Source organism: Bison bison, unplaced genomic scaffold, assembly GCF_000754665.1.
Source record: "Bison bison bison isolate TAMUID 2011002044 unplaced genomic scaffold, Bison_UMD1.0 scf7180017864390, whole genome shotgun sequence".
Taxonomy (NCBI): Eukaryota; Metazoa; Chordata; class Mammalia; order Artiodactyla; family Bovidae; genus Bison; species Bison bison.
In genome coordinates this window covers 6,848,485-6,862,989 of record NW_011494962.1, presented here as the reverse complement: position 1 = coordinate 6,862,989, position 14,505 = coordinate 6,848,485, and the positions used below count along the sequence as shown (strand labels likewise).

Here is a 14,505-nt window from a genome sequence, read left to right as displayed (position 1 = left end):
TATATGTATATGGAGACTCCATCCCTTAAGGACAAAACTTGGATTGACTTTCTGACCAAGCCAATTAGTAGCTTTGTGTGCCACTGGGAACTAAAGAAATACCCTGTGCTGCTAATGATAATGACAAAGATGTGATTATTGCAACAAAGCTCATGAACTATAAAAGTGAGAAGATACACCTTTCCTGTGACACTGAGCTTTAGTTCTGACCTAACAGTTATAACCTAACAAAAGGTTTGGAGCACATGAAGAGACTCCAGGTTAATGTCAGAGTTTTAGTTAGTATTAGGATTTATTTTAAAAATGAAATTCTGACCCTATGTTGAGGGTTTGCAGTGAGGCAGAGGTATTGTTAGTTGTTGTAGGTTTTTTTGTATGTTTGTTTTTAATTTCTTCTACTTTATTGTGCAACGTTTTTCATGGAATTCCCTTTTTGGTCCTCTAGTGCTTCACAATTAGTTTAAAAGGAGAGTATAGACACAAGTCTGTTTTCTCTCTTTTTTTTTCTCATTTTACTTGACATATTAAAAATGAGACCCAATCCAGGGAGCCTATAAATATAGCCTACATCAAGTAATGGGTTTCTACACTGGGCCCCTCTTCTTTGGGAAAAATCATTCTTACTTACTTTGCTACCAAACTCAATGTTATTTAAAGGATATACTAGCCACAATCTATTGTTTACAAGTGAAAAGAAAGTCTTAATACTTTCTGCTGGCTTTTGCTTTATTGTTGGGAAAAACAAAAACTTTACTTGCTGATATGCAATATTTGTTACCTGATTTCTTATGTGTCATCTGAAGCACAAAATTAGGGTCTTTGTTACTTTTCCAAGGAAAATTAAGAAGGAAGACTAGATGACAAAAGATTCATCATAAAGAATCAATAGCATTGTCAGTAGACTAAACAGAGTTCCTACTGACCTTTGTCAGCTCATAATCATGACCTCAAAGACATGGGGAATGTCCAACTTATCTGTCACAGAGTACAGGCAAGGGACAAGGCATCTGCCACAGGAATCTTCCTCTAAAGTTAAACTACTGTCTTTTTTTTCTTTTTTGAAATCATTTTATTTATTTATTCATTTATTTTGACCTCACCATGGGGCACGTGGGATCCTAGCTCCCCAACCAGAGACCAAGCCTGCACACACCCCCTGCATTGGAAGCTCAGAGTATTAACCACTGGACCACCAGGGAAGTCTTAAACCACTGTCTTAATGCATGGCTCTTTCCCTGTTGAAAAGCAGATTCCTTCAGGATATTATCTGCAGACCGTGAATTCCAGTCTTAATCTGCGTGGATCGCTTCTGCCAGTTTCAGTCATGAATGTCATCAGTATCCTACCGTTACTCATTCTGGCTCCTTTTATGGAATATTTCAGCACCTGCCTGCTTCCCTCTAAGAGAGATGGCTCTTTTCTGTCAGCATGCATTCGTAAGTACAACTTACCATTTCTAGTAAGTGGTTTGTAACTTTTTTTTAATTGGAGGGTAATTACTTTACAATATTGTGCTGATTTCTGCCATACATCATCATGAATCAGCTACAGGTATACATATGTCTCCTCCCTCTTAATCCTCCTTGCCACCTTCCACACCACTGTAGGTGGTCACAGAGCACTGGGTTGAACTCCCTGTGTCACACAGCAAATTCCCACTGGCTGTCTGTTTTACATACGGTAAAGTGTATGTTTCCATGCTACTCTCTCAATTCATCCCACCCTCTCCATCCCATACTAAAATAAGAAACACTGTACAAGACTCTAAGTTAGCTATGTGCTCTGGAATAGAGTCTGATTTTGACAAATTAGGAAGAAGGTACATTCAAGAGTATTGATGTCCAGTTTCTCAAGTCTCTACATGGACATCAGTGTTCCGTTTTCTTCCTATCTTTTTATGCTTCTCAGAAGACACACCTGATATAAAGACTAGGCGAAATTTTCAGTGCCACCAAATAGCCTTTCCTTCTTCATGTAAAACAGTCTCTACTCCTAAGTTGATGCTGAGAATGTTTTAAAAAATTAACACAGGTAAGCAATAATACTTGGGAGGAATTAACTTCTGAACCAGCAAAAAAAAAAAAATTATTACAAGTTAGTACTGTGATTCAGTTTCAGTACAGTATTTCTTCCAATAGTAAGGTGCGCAACAATAATTTTCAAACAATTTTTCCACCTTGAAATATAATTGACATTGTTGTTCAGTTGCTAAGTCATGTCCAACTCTTTGGGATTTCATGGACTGCAGCACACCAAGCTTCCCTGTCCTTCATTTAAAATTTTAATTTTTTAAAAATCATAATAGTTTCATGGATCTAAAATTTCATGTACAAATAAGAAAGAAAGTGAAGTCACTCAGTCGTGTCTGACTATTTTCGACCCCATGGACTGTAGCCTACCAGGCTCCTCAGTCCATGGGATTTTCCAGGCAAGAATACTGGAGTGGGTTGCCATTTCCTTCTCCAGGGGATCTTCCCGACCCAGGGATCAAACCCAGGTCTCCCGCATTGTAGGCAGACGCTTTACCATCTGAGCTACCAGGAAACCCATGTACAAATAAGGTCTACTTATATTTGTATATTCTCTGTATTCCTTTGGGTGTCTATTTACATATTCTTAAAGAATTATCCTTCCATTTTTAAAATAAAGATTCAGTCTCTCAGTCGTGTACGACTCTTTGCAAGCCCATAGACTGGAGCACACCAGGCTTCCCTGTCCTTCACTATATTCCAGAGTTTGCTCAAACTCATGTCTATTGAATCGGCCATGTTATCCAACCATCTCATCTTCTGTCATCCCTTCTCCTCCTGCTCTCCGTCTCTCCCAGCATCAGGGTCTTCTCCAATCAGTTGGCTCTTCGCATCGGGAGGCCAAAGTATTGAGCTTTGGCTTCAGAATCAGTCTCTACAGTGAATATTGAGGGTTGATTTCCTTTAGGATTGACTGGTTTGATCTCCTTGCTGTGCAAGGGACTCTCAAGAGTCTTCTCCAGCACCATAATTCAAAAGCATCAAATGTGTGAGTTTAAGGTACACAATGTTATAAATTGATACTATTCTATATTGCAAAATATTTATGACAATAAGGTTGGTTAACACATCCTTGACCTCATATAATTGCTACTTTGCTGTTGTTATGGTCCCCTCTTAATTTTTAAAGTGAAAAAAATGTAGGACATCTTACACAGATTCCATCCCTGGATCAGGCAGATACCCTGGAGAGGAAATGGCAACCCACTACAGCATTCTTGCCTGGAAAATTCCATGGACAAAGGAGCCTGGTGGGCTACAGTTCATAGGGCGGCAAAGAGTTGGACACGACTGAACACTGACCTCATATTATTACCATGTTGTTGTTGTTGATATGGTCTACTCTCAATTTTTTAAAGTGAAAACAATGTAGGACTTCTTACTCAGAACACAATCTATAGAGGGTAAAGTAAAATTTCTGCCAATGAAATAGGAGAGGAGGAGCATTCTGGTGACATTCTCCTCTGCCTTGCTGTGGTCCCCCAGGCACTGCCATGGAACAAGAAGATAAGAAATAGGAAAACCAAGCTCATCTGATGACCAGAGACTGGGGTCTCAGCCCCTGCTCTGCTGCTGAGCTGTTCCTGGGTGACTTGGGAAAGCCACTTAATTTTGTCTTCTAGTTCACTTTTTTAATTGAGGGCCATACCCGAGATAAATGTTAGAACTCTTTGTTCTGTAAAACTTTTGAAATCATTCAAGGTGATAATAGCGCCTAGAGCACAGTTGGGGCACAGTGTGGAAGCTCTACAAATATTAGCTAATACTAAGTCATAGTTTGCAGAGGCAGGTCTAATTGTTTGGTGAGGATAAACAGAAAGCTGAGGAAGTTTGAAACTCTTAAGAAATAGCATGCAATGGCAACATTATGTCTTATCATCTACTTGAGAAATAATTTCAATGAGAGTCAAGGCCAGGCATCTGGAAGTTTCTTTTCTCTTGGTTCAGTTCAGTTCATTTCAGTTGCTCAGTCGTGTCCCACTCTTTGCAACCCCACGGACTGCAGCACACCAGGCCTCCCTGTCCATCACCAACTCCTGGAGTTCACCCAAACCCATGTCCATTGAGTCGGCGATGCCATCCAACCATCTCATCCTCCGTTGTCCCCTTCTCCTCCTGCCTTCAATCTTTCCCAGCATCAGGGTCTTTTCAAATGAGTCATCTCTTCGAATCAGCTTCAAGATCAGTCCTTCCAATGAACACCCAGGACTGATCTCCTTTAGGATGGACTGGTTGGATCTCCTTGCAGTTCAAGGGACTCTCAAGAGTCTTCTCCAACACCACAGTTCAAAAGCATCTATTCTTCGGCGCTCCTGTTGTTTTTCTTAAAACCTCCTTTGTAGAGATCTGTGAAGACAACACAATCTTCTGGCAACCCATTATTATATATATATATTTTTGCTGTTTCTCTGTTTATAGAAGTTACATTTTAGCATATATGCCTCCTGTTATTTACCAGAGCCATCAACAAGATCACTCTAGACCACATCACAGAATAGATTTGTTTTTAGAAAGAACTCAAAGTGACTAAACTCAGTTTATCTTCAATTGTAGAGGTCTTCAGTACTAAATATTTTTTGATTTATTCTGTAAGCCAGTAGCCCTGACATTATCTATTGTTATAGGTTTAGACAAACTATAAAACTTAATAGGTTTTAACAATCCTTAAATCTTACAAACTGCTTTTTTTTTTTTTTTGTCTGCTAATATAGAAATCCAAACCAGTATTTAGTGAATGTCCAGCACTATTTGAGGATACAAAAGAAAAGTAAGACTTTGTACATACCCTCAGCAAGTGTACTATTAAAATATAATGAATGCAGAACAACGTGGGGGTAAATTTATATTACAAAATGCCAAAACTCTTGGCAGTCCTGTACAAAATCATGAAAATTCAGTCTAAGCTTCTGAATTATGTTTTATTACTAAAAAAATTTTAAAATTGGGTTACTTTAGAGAAATATGGTATACAATATGGATGAAAGAACTACTTTTTAAAATCCTTCCTGTGAATTCCCTGGCAGTCCAATGGTTAGCTTTCACTAACGAGGGCCCAGGTGAGGACTCAGGTACATTCTCTGGTTGGGGAACTAAGACCTTACAAGCCACATGGCGTGGCCAAAAAAATAAAATAAAATCCTTCTTGAGTATAAGAAATCTTAAATTCACTTGAAATATGAGCACTTTCTCTTGGACAATTCTCCAGTCTCACCTATTTGAAAGCATGTCTATTCTTAAAGAAGTGTATGTGTTTTTCTGGAGGGAGGAAAGTTAGCTAGAATTATCTGATATATTATTTGATGTTAATGAACTAAATATTCCCTGTGAAGGTTGGTAACAGACTTAGTGGGCAGGAAGAAAAGGAAAAAAACTAGATTCATCTAAAACATCTGAGCTACATCCTTCTGAGTACAAATTACTGAATTCAATTGTTTCTAAGCCAGACTCCATTCATTTGTTCATTTACATACTTGCTCACTTATTTGCATAATATTTTGCTCTGGGGAAATAAAGAGGTGTGATGATATGTATCTTTTTAACTAGATGTTTGCTTAAGTTTTCCATATCCTGCTTGTGATTATGGAAGATTAATAAGTTTTATCAGGACATAGAAGCATAAACCTAGAGTACTTTTTGATAGTGATTTACATAACTGAATTAATCTAACATTAAAATTCACTTTCGCTTTGAACCTAAGTGCCTTGAAAATGTGAGTGAAGTATGTAAGTATATAAATTATGAACAAACAAATATTTATGAATTCCTCATTTGAACCTAGGCACCTTCCTATGCATATCCCACTTAATCTCATGATAAATCATCATTTACTAAGTCAAGGATCTCAAAAATAATGTCTTATTTGAATTCAGACCTTCTAATTGTAAGGCCATTGTTTTATTATTTGTTATTATTATTCCACTTACTAGCTATCTATAGTTCCTTTTAATTGGAGTATAATTGTTTTACAATGTTGTGTTAGTTTCAGCTGTACAATAACGTGAATCAGTCATATGTATACATATATACTCTCTCTCGAGTCTCCCTCCCATACCCCGATTCCTAACCTGATTCCACCCCTCTAGGTCATCACAGAGCACCAAGCTGAGCTCCCTGTGCTATATAGCAGCTTCCTACTAGATATCTGTTTCACACATGGTAGTGTATATATGGGAGAAGAAAATGGCAACCCACTCCAGTGTTCTTCCCTGGAGAATCCCAGGGACGAGGGAGCCTGGTGGATTGCCATCTCTGGGGTCACACAGAGTTGGACATGACTGAAGCGACTTAGCAGCAGCAGCAGCAGGAGTGTATATATGTCGATGCCACTCTCTCAATTCATCACCCCCATTCCTTCCCCCACTGTGTCCACATGTCTGTCTTCTACTTTTGTACCTCTATTCCTGCCCTGCAAATAGATTAATCAGAACCATTTTTCTAGATTCTATATATATACATTAATACACAATATTTGTTTTTTTCTTTCGCACTTACTTTACTGTGTATGACAGGCTCTAGGTTCATTCACATCACCACAACTGATTCAATTTCATTTGTTTTTATGGTTGAGTAGTATTCCATTGTTGGAGAAGGCAATGGCACCCCACTCCAGTACTCTTGCCTGGAAAATCCCATGGATGGAGGGGCCTGGTGGGCTGCAGTCCATGGGATCGCTAAGAGTCGGACACGACTGAGCGACTTCACTTTCACTTTTCACTTTCTTGCATTGGAGGAGGAAATGGCAACCCACTCCAGTGTTCTTGCCTGGAGAATCCCAGGGACGGGGGAGTCTGGTGGGCTGTTGTCTATTGGGTTGCACAGAGTCGGACACGACTGAAGCGACTTAGCAGCAGCAGCAGCAGCAGCAGTATTCCACTGTATATATATACCATATGTTCTTTATCCATTCATCTGTCAATGGCCGTCTAGGTTGCTTCCATGTCCTGGCTGTTGTAAATAGTGCTGTTTTGAACATTTAAATTATAGACATTATCAGTGTTAATTTGGAATCCTTACTGCTATTTCTAATCAAGGCTATGAAGTAAATGAAAAATCCTTCTGCCATCACAATGAGTTGGTCTTTAAGGTTCCCCCACTCCCTTTCCAGAGAAGGCAATGTCACCCTACTCCAGTACTCTTGCCTGGAAAATCCCATGGATGGAGGAGCCTGGAAGGCTGCAGTCCATGGGGTCGCTGAGGGTCAGACACGACTGAGCGACTTCACTTTCACTTTTGACTTTCATGCATTGGAGAAGGAAATGGCAGCCCACTCCAGTGTTCTTGCCTGGAGAATCCCAGGGACAGGGGAGCCTGGTGGGCTGCCGTCTATGGGGTTGCACAGAGTCAGACACGACTGAAGTGACTTAGCAGCAGCTTAGCAGCAGCACTCCCTTTCACAGTCAGTCACTCCCTGTCCAAGGACTGTAATGTTTAAGGAGGCAGATGGTGCCAAAGCTGAGATGCCTAGGGTTTGACAAGGATAATAACAGCCCAGGCGAAGAGTGAGGGGTAGAGAAAACTCATTTGGTTGGTCAAAGTAGAAATTTAACACAGGAAAAAAAAATGAGCTTGCTTTTCTTTATCTAGCTCATAACAATGCAAGGAAAGAGGGGGTTTCTGATTGAAGATAGGACATTCTTGAGTTTATCAGCTAAAGAAATTAACAAGTATATGACCATACCAATGATAAAAAAAAATCTCCAAATCTTTTAGAACTTGGACGACAAAGGTTTGATACACACAGAGTGTTTCATCAAGACTGTATTTTCCTAACATTACATGAGACAGATGTATCTATTTAAAAGTCAGCCTTAATACACCAAAAATCTAGAATCAGTGATATTATGATGTATCCTGTGTCATAGTTTGATATACTTTGTTTTAGCTTTTTTCAGTTCAAAAATGTTTACACCATGAGTATTTCCTCTCCTACCATTAGTTAAAATCCAGTATGTGACATTTAGTAGCTAGTGCTGACACACACCAGTATTAATCTGACTAAAATTAGCCTAATTTAGATTGTTATTAAGCCTTATACAAAGCAGAAGTGCACAACGCAGTAGGTAGCTGTTATCTTGGCTTTTAAGTAACATTGATATTGAAATGCAGATGAAGTATATCCAAATATCTTCCAGGCCTTCCTCTTTAAAATAAAACTTGAAAATTCAAATCCTAATTCAAAGTTCTTTATGATTCAGGTACAACCAAGGTGCTGGTCGCTTTTTATATATATACCTTCTACTAGTTTATATATAGTTTATATGTAGTACCTTCTACTAGTTCTAATAATTGACAGAGTTTCTTTTTGGTTGGAATCAAAGTGCTTGATAAATTAAAAACCAAGCCAGGGATCCAGTTACCTTCATTGAAAGTAGGATTATTTCATCAAAACTTTTTTCTCTAGTATAGTTCTCAGAACTGTGACACCAAGAAACATCATGGTGTATACCTTCTGCAAAATACCTGGCAGGAAGTTTTGTAAACACTAAAAAAAGTAACATGCAAATATCTAGCCTGAATAACTCATTCATTCAGTTATTAATTTGTTTAATAAAAGCACATCAATGTTTTTAGGTTCTTACTTTTAAAGTTGACATCAACACTGGAATTAAATTTGAGGTAAAGTAGACCAGAAGGAAAATAGTTTTTTTCCAGGGAAAATAGTTTTTCCATGGGTTGGAGGGGGGATGGTTTCCGAATGATTCAAGAGTGTTACATTTCTTGTGCACTTTGTTTCTATTATTGTTATATCAATTCCATCTCAGATCATCAGACATTAGATCTCTGAGGTTGGGGACCCCTAAATTAGACCATCTAGTAAGTCAACTGAAGCAATATTTTATGCCTTACAGATATGTTTGTGTAACTGATCTCCATGCAAATGAATGACCTGTTCCAGATTCAGAAGTTAAAACACAAACTGAAGCTGAACCTCCTGAAATGAGTTCCCAGTGGTCTAAAGAGAAACAAAGGACAGAATATGGATAGCTCAATTCAAACACAGGAACATACCACTAACAGGAGAAACAGCAAAAAACATATGCCAAGTAGCAGGTGAGAAAGATCTTCCCCAAAGGCAGAAATATATACAATGATAAAATCATAGCTATCTTTATAAGAGTGTTTTATGGACATCGGTGTGTTCTTACATTAGCCAGTTTCCTGTTTTTGGAATTTGCCAAAATCATGGATCTGAGGACAATTTCTCAAGGACTCAGTAGAGTTTCATCCTTTCGGTTGTGTTACATATCAGACACTCATACGTTAAATGACACATTTAAAAAAAATCCATAGTTTTCTCAGTGAGGCAAATTTATCCAATGTTTGAATCATCTTTACTTATTTATATTGTAGTGTTAGATTTTGCTTCAACAGGAAACGGCAAGTACAACCAAAATGTTTGAATAAATTCTGACTTAAAAAATTCATTGTGGTCTCATTTGAAAAATTATCACATGGTGGGATAATAGAATAAACTCTAAGTGATTTAATACTTTTAGAGAGTTGTCTACAACCATGTGTGTGTTCAGTCTCTTCAGTCATGTCCAAATCTTTGCGATCCTATGGACTATAGCCCACCAGGCTCCTTTGTCCATGGGATTCTCCAGGCAAGAATACTGGGGTGGGTTGCCGGTCCCTCCACTAGGGGATCTTCCAACACAGGGTCAGACCCAGGTTTCCCGCATTGCAGGCAGATTCTTTATCATTTGAGCCACCAGTGAAGCCCCTACAATGACATAGCCAATATTAAAGCATACATTATTTATCTGAATATAAGATCTCCTTTGGAACCGTGTGCTTTATCTTGTAAATACAGATCTGCTAGAGGTTTAAAATGTGTACTTTCTGATAAACTACACTCTGCTTTGGACAAGTTATGATCTCATAGGTGTTAAGAATAAAATTGGAGCAGATTTAATTTAGGTTGGAATGCAGCTTTGTTTTGAATTTTTTAAAAAGCCATTTTTCATCTGCGCCAGAGTGCAGTAGCAAATAAAAAGCAAATGCAGTTAGTTTGATGTTTCAGGTAAAATATGCTTTGCCCTAAAATATCTAGGTAGATGAACTAAATATTTGTGCTTTGCTTGAAATTGTTTGGAGAACTGTCTTTCGTTGGATTTTCCTAGAACAGGTCTCAGAGCTTCTTGGATCTGGTTGAATGTAGGTCTGATCAAACCTTCTAGGATGGAGCTTGAAATTCTGTCTAGCAAGCTGCCAGGTGATTCCTATGCTGTTGATCAAAGACTAGACTTTAAGTTTCAAGGACAGAGCAAAAAGCCAAGAGACTGCTCTCTCACATTTCATGCTTGTATACTGCCAGCAGAGGCTTAGGTAAAAAAATGCTACAATTTCTCATCAGGTCAGAGCTAAAATTCAGCAGTAGGCAATAAAAGCTGACAAGTCAACCAAAATTTGGCCAACCACTACACTCATGGGCCAAATCTGGCCTGCCATTTGCTTTTGCATTATCTGCAAGCTAAAAGTTGTTTTTACTGATGAACATTTGCAATTGATTTGATAAGAAATGATAACTTTGAATACCAATTAAGTGAAATTACATTATACCCTCAAAAAAGCATTATTAGTTTGAATCTGATCAATAAAAAATTTGTAGAAAATGTATTCTATTTCTTGTTATATAATACTTACATAGCTTCAAAATGTTGCCTTTTGTCACATAAAACCAAAAATACTTACCACTGGTTTTTTACAAAAAATATTTGCCCATCTCTTGTCTAATCTATTGCCTCTAAAGCTATAAAATTTCCTGGATAAAATACAATATAAGCCTTTTTATATACAACAGGTGATAACAAAAAAAAAGGTGGTGGGGGGGAGTGGACATGATATCTTTGTCTAAATTATACTAAATTAGTTAGAATGAGACGTACTGTAGAAGATACACAGAGAATTCAAATTCTAAAATAAGAAAGCCAAGAAAATTTAAAAATCTATTCTATCTACTTCGATCCTTTCTTTGAGGTTCATGGGAATATCTTACAATTTAATTGCACAATATTTGAACAACTTAATTTTTTGCATGAAGGATCTTAGTTCCCTAACCAGGGATTGAACGCATGCCCCCTGCATTGGGGAGCTCCGAGTCTTAACCACTGGACTGCCAAGGAAATTCTTGAACAATTTAATTTTCACGTAATACCTGAACATACTTGTAATCAGTTGGCTAGTGCTACCAGAACAAGATATCATACACTAGGTGGCTTTAACAACAAGTTTATTTCTTACAGTTCTGGAGGCTAGAAACCCAAGATGAAGGTGTTAGCAGGTTTAATTTCCCCTAAGTCCTCTATCCTTGGATTGTAGATGGCCAATTTCTTGCTGTCTTCACCCTTCCTTTCCTCTGTGTCTGTATAGACATGGTATCTTTTCTTCTTCTTACAAAGATAACAGTCATACAGAGCTTCCCTGGTGGCTCAGGCAGTAAAGAATTTGCCGGCCAGTGTAGGAGACCCAGGTTCGATTGCTTGGTTGGGAAGATTCTCTGGAGAAGGAAATGACAACCCACTCCAGTATTCTTGCCTGGGAGATCCCATGGACAGGGGAGCCTGGCAGGCTTCAGTCCACCCTATTGCAAGTGTTGAACATGACTGAAGCAACTGAGCACCATATTAGGCTACTGTCCCACTCTTACGACCTCATTTAACCTTAATCGCCTCTTTAAAGGCTCTGTCTTCAAGTAATGACTTTGGAGGTTATGGCTTCAAATGTATGAATTTTGAAGGAACACAATTCAGTCCATTGTATGTGTGTGTGAAATTGGGTTGCATATTATGCTAGATTGGCAGCATTTTTTTCCTTTCTCAGTGGTATGAAAGAATGTTTCCTCATATAGCTAAGTTAATCTTAGATTCAGGGAAGCATGGTAGGTGAGAAAATCAATAGTTTTGAAAGTTTTTTAACAGTAAGTAACAGTCTCCAACTGTTGCTTTCTTTACATTCAGTCAGTCATAATTCCCAGAGGCAAATCATTTTTTTAAATCTTTAGGTGTCATTTGTCTAATATTGTTGAATAATATGATTATAAAAAACATTTTTAAACAATAATAATATGTATGTCATTGCAAAACCAAAGAAATAATTTATTTTTCTGTACTTAATAAATAGGTCGGTTTCTGTACAGTTGCTCAGTCATGTCCAACTCTTTGTGACCCCACAGACTGTAGCCCACCAGGCTCCTTTGTCCATGGAATTTTCCAGACAAGAATACTGGAGTGGGGTGCCATTTCCTTCTTCAGGGGATCCTCCCGACCCAGAGATCAAACCCACGACTGTCTCTTGCCTTAGAAGATGAATTCTTTACATCTCGTGCCACCTGGGAAGCCCGTACTTTAGCCTTTAACTTCCTAGCTATCTTCAGTATCACTCCCATTCTATCAACCAGCACCTGGCTCTTAGAGTTATCATCCTAAATGCCAATTCTAATCTTTTCACTTGTGTTTAATATCTTCAATGATTCCATTTTCTTCAGAGTAATTTGAAAATTCCTTAAAAATTTATGAAATGCCTCTTATGATCTGACCTCGATCTGTCTTCTCCCCTGACACCTAAATAACTTGTTTCTCACCATTCTGAAAATTTGTCTGATACTCTCATGACTTTGTGCTTTTGCTCAGGCCATTCATGCTGCCCTCACCTCTTCCTACTGAAACCCTTCTTTCTTTCTTTTTTTGTATTTATTTATTTATTGGCTGCACTTGGTCTTAATTGCTGCATGAAGGCTTTTTCTAGTTGCAGCAAGCAGGGGCTACTCTGGTTGCACTTTGAGGGCTTCTCATTTTGGTGGCTTCTCTTGTTGCAGAGCACAGGCTCTATAGCGTGAGCTCAGTAGTTATGGCACATGGGCTTAGTTGCTCCGAGGCATGTGAGATTTTCCCTGACCAGGGATTGAACCATGTCTCCTGAATTGGCAGGAGGATTCTTAACCACTGGACCACCAAGGAAGTTCAGTCTTTCTTTCTTTAAATCATAGAAGGATTTCTCTCACTTTTCCAGCTGGAAGTAAATTCTTCTCCTTTTAGAATAGCATTATAAGTCTACAAAAACTGAGAACAATTTTTTTTTTAATCTTACCTCCCCAACTGCCCTAACAGACAACTTTATGTATAGCAGTAATAGAGTAAATATTAAATCAAATTGACATTTTAGGTCTCTTTCTAGTGAGTTTTAGTGTGCTAAGTATAGATAAATTCTGGGATGAATTTTATCTTCAAGGTGTATGCATGTTAGTCACTCAGTTGTGTCCAACTCTGCAACCCCATGGACTGTAGCCCTTCAGGCTCCTCCATCCATGGGATTTTCCAGGCAAGAATACTGAAGTGGGTTGCTATTCCCTTCTCCAGGGGATCTTTTGACCTAGGGATCAAACCCAGGTCTCCTGCATCAAAAGCTGATTCTTTACCCTCTGAGCCACCAGGGAAGTCATATCTTTAAGATAGGTAATATTAAAATTCCTTTTTTTTCAATCTGAGCTGTTAACAGAACCAAAATCTCTACTTCATTATGAACGGGCCCTCATGGAATCTAATTTAAAGTAATAATATATTTTAAAATTCCTTAAATTTTCTGTTATTCAGATTTCCTCCTTTTTTATACCTTCTGTTTTTTGAGGTCTCAGAAAGAGCAGACATTATGGATACATTTAAATGTTGAGATACAATCAAAAAATTTACCTACCAGTTTCTCTATCAACTAAAACAAACACTAAGCTATTTAAACACTAGATTGATTTTTCTGAATTGAAAGTTTGCTTATCTGAAATTTTATGCAAGTTAGCAAAAGGTGACTATCTCTAAATTTCAAGTAAATTCCATCAAGCTAAAGTTTGCCTCTGCTCTAACAATGGGATTAAGTCCAGCAATATGAATGATAACTTGAGAAATGAAATGGGTGCAGTAGATATCAGTTCAGTTCAGTCGCTCAGTTGTGTCCGACTCTTTTCGACCCCATGAATTGCAGCACACCAGGCCTCCCTGCCCAGCACCAACCCCCGGAGTTTACCCAAACTCTTGTCCATCGAGTCAGTGATGCCATCCAGCCATCTCATCCTCTGTCGTCCCCTTCTGCTCCTGCCCCCAATCCCTCCCAGCATCAGAGTCTTTTCCAATGAGTCAACTCTTCGCAGGAGGTGGCCAAAGTATTGGAGTTTCAGCTTCAGCATCATTCCTTCCAAAGAACACCCAGGACTGATCTCCTTTAGAATGGACTGGTTGGATCTCCTTGCAGTCCAAGGGACTCTCAAGAATCTTCTGCAACACCACAGTTCAAAAGCATCAATTCTTTGGCACTCAGCTTTCTTCACAGTCCAACTCTTACATCCATACATGACCACTGGAAAAACCATAGCCTTGACTAGATGGACCTTTGTTGAAAAAGTAATGTCTCTGCTTTTCAATATGCTATCTAGGTTGGTCATAACTTTCCTTCCAAGGAGTAAGTGTCTTTTAATTTCATGGCTGCA

General features: G+C 38.5%; 1 protein-coding gene across 1 annotated transcript in view; it reads left to right on the top strand.

Moving 5' to 3' along the window:
- The window catches only part of SLC15A5 (solute carrier family 15, member 5), a 97,191-nt gene that overhangs the window by 30,243 nt on the left and 52,443 nt on the right, over positions 1-14,505 (top strand). The window contains 1 exon segment of the mRNA XM_010858745.1: positions 1,250-1,436. Coding sequence (XP_010857047.1) covers positions 1,250-1,436 — 187 coding nt within the window.